This window comes from Salmo salar, chromosome 15 (assembly GCF_965601325.2).
Source record: "Salmo salar chromosome 15, fSalSal1, whole genome shotgun sequence".
Classification (NCBI taxonomy): domain Eukaryota; kingdom Metazoa; phylum Chordata; class Actinopteri; order Salmoniformes; family Salmonidae; genus Salmo; species Salmo salar.
Genome location: NC_138305.1, coordinates 73388028 through 73397500, shown reverse-complemented (window position 1 = coordinate 73397500; position 9473 = coordinate 73388028). Strand labels below are relative to the sequence as shown.

The following is a 9473-nucleotide window of genomic DNA, read 5'->3' as shown; positions in this document are numbered from 1 at the left end:
ACAATATTGTGTCGACCTAAACCCTAATGTGCTGGTTCTGATATTTTTTCCAGTCCTAGGATGATTCCAGCAACGATGGTAGATGCGGAACCAGGCCAGCACTGTTCGGATCGGTTCGGGTCAGTAGTGTTAAAAGGCCACCTGTGTCTAGAGCTGTTGTGGTGACCGTATTACGGCCACACCGGCCGTCATGACCGCAGTCAAATTCTACATGACCGTTTAGTCATGGTAACTAGGCATCTCCAAGCTCTGATGGTCATTAGTAGCCTACCAGCCTGGTACTCAGTAGCCTACTAGCCTGGTACTCAGCAGCTTACCAGCGTGGTACTCAGCAGCCTACCAGCCTGGTACTCAGCAGCCTACCAGCCTGGTACTCAGCAGCCTACCAGCATGGTACTCAGCAGCCTACCAGCCTGGTACTCAGCAGCCTACCAGCCTGGTACTCAGCAGCCTACCAGCCTGGTACTCAGCAGCCCTACCAGCCTGGTACTCAGCAGCCTACCAGCCTGGTACTCAGGACTCTATTGTCCCTCTAATCACTCTGACATCAATGTAAATGTATTCGAAAATCAAATCAAACACTTCATGAGAGCCCATGAGATCATGTTGCACAACATTTCTATAGGCTATGCAATTGCATGAGAAAACAGAGTTTTGATGGCCTCTATAAAAAAAATTGGAGGATACCATCATCTTTCTAGTGCATTTGCTGTTTGTTAGGCCTACTCATCTTCAAATCAAATTTTATTAGTCACATGCGCCGAATACAACAGGTGTAGATCTTAGTGAAATGCTTACTTACGGGCCCCTAACCAACAATGCAGTTAAAAAAAATATGGATAAGAAATAAACGTAACAAGTAAATAAAGAGCAGCAGTGAAATAACAATAGCGAGACTAAATACAGGGGGGTACCGGTACAGAGTCAATGTGCAGGGGCACTGGTTAGTTGAGGAAATATGTATATGAAAGTAGAGTTATTAAAGTAACTATGCATAGATGATAACAACAGAGAGTAGCAGCGGTGTAAAAGACGGGGAGCGGTGGGCAATGTAAATAGTCTGGGTAGCCACTCGATTAGGTGTTCAGGAGTCTTATGGTTTGGGGGTAGAAGCTGTTTAGAAGCCTCTTGGACCTATACTTGGTGCTCCGGTACCACTTGCCATGCGGTAGCAGAGAGAACAGTCTATGACTAGGGTGGCTGGAGTCTTTGACAATTTTTAGGGCCTTCCTCTGACACCGCCTGGTATAGAGGTCCTGGATGGCAGGAAGCTTGGCCCCAGTGATGTACTGGGCCGTTCGCACTACCCTCTATAGTGCCTTGCGGTCGGAGGCCGAGCAATTGCCATACAAGGCAGTGATGCAACCCATCAGGATGCTCTCGATGGTGCAGCTGTAGAACCGTTTGAGGATCTGAGGACCCTTGCCAAATCTTTTCAGTCTCCTGAGGGGGAATAGGTTTTGTCGTGCCCTCTTCACGACTGTCTTGGTGTGCTTGGACCATGTTAGTTTGTTGGTGATGTGGACACCAAGGAACTTGAAGCTCTCAACCTGCTCCACTGCAGCCCCGTCGATGAGAATGGGGGCGTGCTCGGTCCTCATTTTCCTGTAGTCCACAATCATCTCGTTTGTCTTGATCACGTTGAGGGAGACGTTGTTGTCCTGGCACCACACGGCCAGGTCTCTGACCCCCTCCCTATAGGCTGTCTCGTTGTTGTCAGTGATCAGGCCTACCACTGTTGTGTCATCAGTAAACTTAATGACAGTGTTGGAGTCGTGCCTGGCTGTGCAGTCATGAGTGAACAGGGAGTACAGAAGGGGACCGAGCAAGCACCCCTGAGGGAGCCCTGTGTTGAGGATCAGCGTGGCGGATGTGTTGTTACCTACCCTTACCACCTGGGGGCTGCCCATCAGGAAGTCCAGGATCCAGTTGAAGTTGGAGGTGTTTAGGTCCAGGGTCCTTAGCTTATTGATGAGCGTTGGGGGCACTATGGTGTTGAACGCTGAGCTATAGTCAATGAATAGCATTCTCAGATAGGTGTTCCTTTTGTCCAGGTGGGAAAGGGTAATGTGGAGTGCAATAGAGATTGCATCATCTGTGGATCTGTTAGGGCGGTATGCAAATTGGAGTGGGTCTAGGGTTTCTGGGAAAATGGTGTTGATGTGAGCCATGACCAACCTTTTAAACCACTTCGTGGCTACAGGTAGTTGTTTAGGCAGGTTACCTTAGTGTTCTTGGGCACAGGCACTATGGTGGTCTGCTTAAAACATGTTGGTATTACAGACTTGGACAGGGAGAGGTTGAAAATGTCAGTGAAGACACTTGTCAGTTGGTCAGCGCATACTCGCAGTACACATCCTGGTAATCGGGCTGGCCCTGAGGCCTTGTGAATGTTTACCTGTTTAAAGGTCTTACGCACATCAGCTGCAAAGAGCGTGATCACAGTCTTCCAGAACAGCTTGTGCTCTCATGCATGTTTCAATGTCATTTGCCTCAATGCGAGCATAGAAGTAGTTTAGCTCGTCTGGTAGGCTTGTGTCACTGTAATGGTTTGCAAGCCCTGCCACATCCGACGAGCGTTAGAGCCGGTGTAGTACGATTCGATCTTAGTCCTGTATTGACGCTTTGCCTGTTTGATGGTTCATCGAAGGGCATAGCGGGATTTCTTACAAGCTTCCGGGTTAGAGTCCCGCTCCTTGAAAGAGGCACCTCTACCCTTTAGCTCAGTGCGGATGTTGCCTGTAATCCATGGCTTCTGGTTGGAGTATGTACGTACGGTCACTGAGGGATGACGTCATCGATGCACTTATTGATGAAGCCAATGACTTATGTGGTGTACTCCTCAATGCCATCGGAGGAATCCCGGAACATATTCCAGTCTGTGCTAGCAAAACAGTCCTGTAGCTTAACATCTGCTTCATCTGACCACTTTTTTATTGATCTAGTCACTGGTGCGTCCTGCTTTAATTTTTGCTTGTAAGCAGGAATCAGGAGGATAGAATTATGGTCAGATTTGCCAAATGGAAGGCGAGGGAGAGCTTTGTATGCATCTCTGTGTGTGGAGTAAAGGTGGTCCAGAGTTTTTTTTCCCTCTGGTTGCACATTTAACATGCTTATAGAAATTTGGTCAAACAGATTTAAGTTTCTCTGCATTAAAGTCCCTGGCTACTAGGAGCGCCGCCTCTGGGTGAGTGTTTTCTTGTTTGCTTATGTTGGAATACAGCTCATTCAATGCTGTCTTAGTGCCAGCCTCTGACTGTGGTGGTATGTAAACATCTATGAAAAACACAAAAGAAAACTCTAGGTAGATAATGTGGTCTACAGTTTATCATGGAGATACTCTACCTCTACCTCTACCCCCTGCTGTTATTTACAAAAATACATCGTTCAGGATAGAACAGACCGATAAATTCGACGCATTATCAAGTGCTTGTCAAATTGTGAATGAGAGACTGATGAAGTGTGTGCAGCCTGTGCAAGAAACAAAGCATAGCTCATGCCTTTCATGCAACTTTTTTCAAATCATCATTAGAGCCGCATCATGAAGCCTTAGATTGTATTAAAATTCAAAACATATTGCCCAAGGTTTGTATCACAACTGAAGTTACATTAATAACTCTAAATGAAGTATATAGGAGGACCTGTTTTTTGTTATAAGCACAACACACAATAGCCGCATGTGCACACAAAAAAATCCTTTCTATTTTATTCAGCTATATTCAATTGTATTCTTCATACTATAAAATTATATAAAATAATGCCACAGAATTCTAAGCAAATCTTGTCTGCTAAATGAACTAGTGTAGCCCACAGCTATATGGCATGGCCAGATCAGGGCCTAACATAAGGACAACTCAGAGTATGCTATTCTGTTCTTCTGAAATAGACTACATTTCTGCATATCATGTTTCTTTAGACCTATCTAAAATAAATAAGGGATTTATTCTATTGGTGTTGATTTCTTAGACTTTTTTAAAATATAGACGTTCCAAAGGTCTGCATCAGTGGCCTGCAGGCTGTGCATGGAAGCCAGGAGATGTTAAATGTATTCACATTAATTAACGGTCAATTACCGTGAGACCGCCAGTTATGTGCTTGATAATCACCGGCTGACCAAATTTCATGACTGCCACAGCCCTACCTGTGTCTCCTCCACTAAAGCCCTTCATTGCCCCGTCGTTCCCCTGAGCAATGATTCACATGATCTTATTCTCCGTTGTTATCATCTCACTTTACTTTCCTGTGCTAAAGGTTGCTAAAGGTCACATTGCTTATAGAGTTAATGCTAGAGGAGCCTTTTCGATTGAGCTTTTTCTATCTCTAACTTTAGGCTTCTCCCATAGAATTAGGCATTAGAATACCTGAATGGACATGAACCTTCTTATGATGGGCTGAAGGTCAGCCATGTTGGTCAGGGAGTTGGTCAACAATGGTTTGGCAGTGCTGTGGCTAGACATTGTGTAAAATAATGAATTTGAAGAATTTATCTGCGCTGTATGTTTGTTAGCTAGTTAATCAGCAAATTTTAGAGGAATGATTGCATAAATTGTTTTAATTACCGGCCAATATGCCAACAGTCCATTTAAAAAAATGCGGTCCTCATGAGAGCCAGTTTCATCATTGCTCTTGATGGTTTTTGCCACTGCATTTGAAGAAACTTTCAAAGTTCTTGACATTTTCCATATTGACTGACCTTCATGTCTTAAAGTAATGATGGGCTGTCATTTCTCTTTGCTTATTTGAGCTGTTCATGCCATAATATGGACCTGGTCTTTTACCAAATAGGGCTATCTTCTGTATACCAACCATACCTTGTCACAACACAACTGATAGGCTCAAACGCATTAAGAAGGTAAGAAATTCCACAAATTAACTTTTAACAAGGCACACCTGTTAACTGAAATGCATTCCAGGTGACTACCCCATGAAGCTGGTTGAGAGAATTTTTATTTTACCTTTATTTAACTATGCAAGTCAGTTAAGAACAAATTCTTATTTTCAATGACAGCCTAAGAACAGTGGGTTAACTGCCTTGTTCAGGGGCAGAACAACAGATTTTTACCTTGTCAGCTCGGGGATTCGCTCTTGCAACCTTTCGGTTACAAGTCCAATGCTCTAACCACTAGGCTACCTGCCACCCCAAGAATGCCAAGTTTGTGCAAAGCTATCATCAAGGCAAAGGGTGGCTACTTTGAAGAATCTAAAATATCAAATATATTTTGATTTGTTTAACACTATTTTGGTTACTACATGATTCCATATGTGTTATTTAATAGTTTTGATGTCTTCACTATTATTCTACAATGTAAAAATAAAGAAAAACCCTTGAATGAGTAGGTGTGAGGGAGCAGGCCTACATAGCTGCCTGTTGCACAAACAGGTATGTGAGGGAATTACACACTTTTGCTCCATTAACACACACTTTCTTGTCTTACACACGTGTGAACACATACACACTGGGAGTGGGACCAGTGTGTGTGGCGTTTCCTTCCAGGTTTCTCCAGGCCTCAGGCAGCTTTCCAGAGCTCTGGCCTCATTCATCCACACACTGCCTATCAGGCCACAGCTCTCTACTGGCAATTAGAACACATTTACAACCTGCTCACTCAGGAATCTCACGTACACACACACACACACACACAGTCGAATTTAGAACAATTTACACAGCTAAAACACACATCCCCCACATCCATCCCTTCCGCCCACACACACACACACACACACACACACACACACACACACACACACACACACACACACACACACACACACACACACACACACACACACACACACGTATACATACTGTCGAATTTCGAACAATTTACCCAGCTAAAACACACATCCCCCATATCCATCCCTTCCGCCCACACACACACACACACACTACACACAGCATACACACACACACACACACACACACACACAGCATACTAGTCCAATTTACAAGTGGACAAAACCTCAAATACAAAACAAGCAGTGAGGGTGAAAGCTCATGCATCCCAACAGAACCCTGAAGGCGAGTAAGACTGTCTTCATCACCATTTTTCAAGAAATAAACAGTACATACAAGCAGCACACAGGGGGAGCAACATCACCAAAAAATATAAGAAAACAAATATTAAATAATAAATAAAGAGAAGGAAAAACAAAAAGTGTACATATGTACACATGCATATACAGACCAAACATACAGTATAGCCTATAATAGCAGCCAAATATCCTAAAGTGAAATATCCTAGATCAGATTCTGGGTGTAGCCTCCATGATAGCCTTGGACCAATTGGTTAGTTTCTCAACACCTAATTAACATTGGCAGTTGATTTCTTCTAATATAAAAATGTCATCGAACATTAATAACCAAACTGTGCACAATACAATATTCGGTTTGAACTTACTTTTTAGTTTTTTTAATGTGTTATATATTATTTTTTTTTACAGCTGTTGAAGATGCTAAGATTATTTGTTTCTCCCATCATCACTGTTGATCTATCGCTCAGCATCTCTCTACTGTACGCTCTGTTTGGCACGGCCCACTATAGTAGAATAGCAATGGAATAGCAGCAGGACTGGGTGAGAGCAGGCTGTGTCTCACAGTCAATCAGTCAAAATATGACCCTGCTGCCTTCAGACATAAAACAGACTTACAGCTACTGCCTTAGCTTCTGCCAAGACGCTGTTATGAGTGGGGTTGTCTCTGTGTTTAGCTGACAGTAGATTAACAGCTCCTCCAAAAATGTCCTGTAGCTGGCCAGCTCAAATTAGCCTACTGTCAGAGTTGAGCAAGTCAACATGTCAAATGACTGTCTCGGGTGCTTCCCAAGCTGCACCATATTCCCTACTCCTGGTGCACTATTTTTTGACCAAATCCCAATAGGCCCTGGTCAAAAGTATTGGCCTTGGTCAACAGTAGTGCACTATATAGGGAAGAGGGCGCCAATTGAGATGCTTTTTTATGATTGCAAAGTATTTTAGAGGCGTTTGTTGTATACAATCTTTTCACAGAGTAACTATCAACAATGGCTGCTTACAAATGGTTGGAAAGCAATCAGAGAGAGCCTTGAACCTGTGTGGAACAGAAGTAACAGACTAGTCCAGAAGCCTGTCCCCTATGCCTAAATAGACTCTCTGTTCAACCCTTTAAGACAACCTCAATGAAATCAGTACAATGGGAGAGGGAGAGGGGGAGAGAGAGAGAGAAAGATTCAGAATAGCCTCTTCAAATCTAGGACAGACACATTATCAAGTGTGGAGAAGACAGGAGCTCAAACTTTTCATGTGACTTAGATGCAGAGGCAATGAGCAGCAGCAAACAGCTGCATTACAAGCTCAGCAGGTGAATGTGTGGCTTTGAAATGTGTAGCCTACTCATCTTTGTAACAAATGCTCTAAATGAATGGTCTGTGGTTGTCTCCCTGTCTGAACCTGGACCTCTACAAACTAGAATTTAGTTTCCATTGTCATTTACAGTCACAGATGTCTATCTTTTCAAGTCTCTCCACCCCCCTTTAACGTTCAACACCAAAAGCCATTAGAAGAACATTTAAACAATAGGCTACACAATTGCACTGATACCATTTTAGAATGAGTTTCTAGCACTCTGCACATAGGGGTGAAATTCAATGATTTTTTTTCAGCTGCATCCATGTCGTCAATGCATCACATATGCCTATGTTCATCATTGATGAGCTATAGGAAATTGCGCATGAACAGAATTTAATTGATTTGAGACTAAATAAATAACACTATGTAAATAGTGGGAACTGACAAAACGACTATTCTAGGCATGAAATATCTCCGATTTAAAAAACAACAACAATATAGCTTGGAAGCTTGCCCTCATGTGTGCAAACGCGCGCACACGCACAGTGTACTATCATACCATCCGCGTATACTAGTCTCATTTTTCTTTGGAGCCAAAATCACTGTCTAGGCGATGCTATTTGCGCGAACAGGGTAGTAATAAGAGCGCTGCGCGCATGGCACCTTGGCACTGCCCGACCCATGACAGTGAGAACGGACTGGATCAAAGGGCCAGGGAAAGTTGTCGTAGAGCAGTAGCAGGACTCCATAAACATATTTACATAGAAAAATGTGGGCATCATCATAGTGCGCACACACATTTACGCGCACAGTAAGGAAAGAGGAACATTTACTAACCGTCGCCTTGATAGGGACATACAGGACAGGTCTGTCGGCGGCTCCATTCTTGTTCAGGTCCCCTTGAATTGTCCCAACAAGGAACCCTTTGGACTTCACCCAGAATTTGAATTTGGCGTTGATGTGGTTGCTCTCGATGTAGACAGGGTCCGACTCATCGGTGTGTGAAAGGGTCTGGAGAATCTTATTGTATTTTCGCCTGGTGACTGTCTTTGTTTTACCCGAGTCCCCGTAAGTACGGAGACACCAGTCCTGAAATTCACCGAAAATCTCTCCTTCTAACACCACTGGGCTTCTGCTCCTTTTGGGCAAATCCACGCTGGTTTTTTTCGTTGACATGATTTCTCTCTGGTGTCCCGTGTCCCTTTAGATAGGAGGACGGGGTCTCAAAAATAACTCCAAACACTAATAATACACTATTTTATTCGATTTACCGATTTATTTCAATTAACTGTTAAATGTCCCTCTCCTGGCTAGAAAGGGAGCCATATACGAGTTAGATAGATATTTCTGCGAACAATGAGGAAGGATTCCGTATCAGGCAATGACGATTGGTGTGTTTTCACACCTGTTAGCGGAAACCGTTCGTCTCCTGTCCCAACGGGTAATAACAAATGTCAGTAGCTCATATCCTGCGCTGAGGAACTGAAAGAGGGGCCGTCCTATTAAACGGGTATCTCCCACCTGTGTGTTAAAGGTCTCCAATCTATAAAGATTCGACGTTTGAATATCACATACAACAAAACGTGGTAGCCTACTTGACGTTAAGTAAGGCTAGAATAAGGAGTGCATATTTTAGCACGGGTCCACAACTAATTAGAAGGAATGGCTATAGCAGCCCGGTCTGTCGTGATACCCTCCTCCTCCCAACTCCACCTGATTCGTGTTCCACCTGTTTGAATCGGACCAGAACGCCGCTGTCCCGAACCGTTTCACGTAGACGGAAATCAAAGCGCATCGATGTCTCTCCTGTTTCTCTACTGGATAAAGCGTTAAATTGATCTAGCCTAAGATAAGCCTTAATATGAGCAAATTGCTCTTGTTCTTCTCCACACGAACTCAGTCGCGTCGATGGGACATGGGTGCGCGCAATGGCTAGCCGAAATCCAGGAAGTGCAGTCCCAGTAGCCGAAACGCACACAAAGCGGGCTTGCGCGACCGTCCCATGCGGGACCAAATAGCCTTTGGCACCGTTTCTTTCGTTTGATGGACAATTGGTCATGTGAATAATTAATGTTTTTGCTCCATTGTAACAAAAACCCAATTTGTATAAAATGCAGGGTTTTGAGCCAGGCATAGCCTAAGCACATGAC

General features: G+C 43.8%; 1 protein-coding gene across 2 annotated transcripts in view; it reads right to left on the bottom strand.

Moving 5' to 3' along the window:
- Window positions 1-9249, bottom strand: part of LOC106572251 (nucleolar protein 4-like) — a 134982-nt gene extending 125733 nt beyond the window's left edge. The window contains exon 1 of one of the 2 annotated variants that reach the window (XM_014146289.3): window positions 8161-9249. In XM_014146289.3, the coding sequence (XP_014001764.1) occupies window positions 8161-8499 (339 nt within the window). In that variant the 5' untranslated portion in view covers window positions 8500-9249. The remainder of the gene's footprint in view (window positions 1-8160) is intronic. The other variant, XM_014146288.3, reaches the window with a different exon arrangement.
- Window positions 9250-9473: the final 224 nt, after the last annotated feature.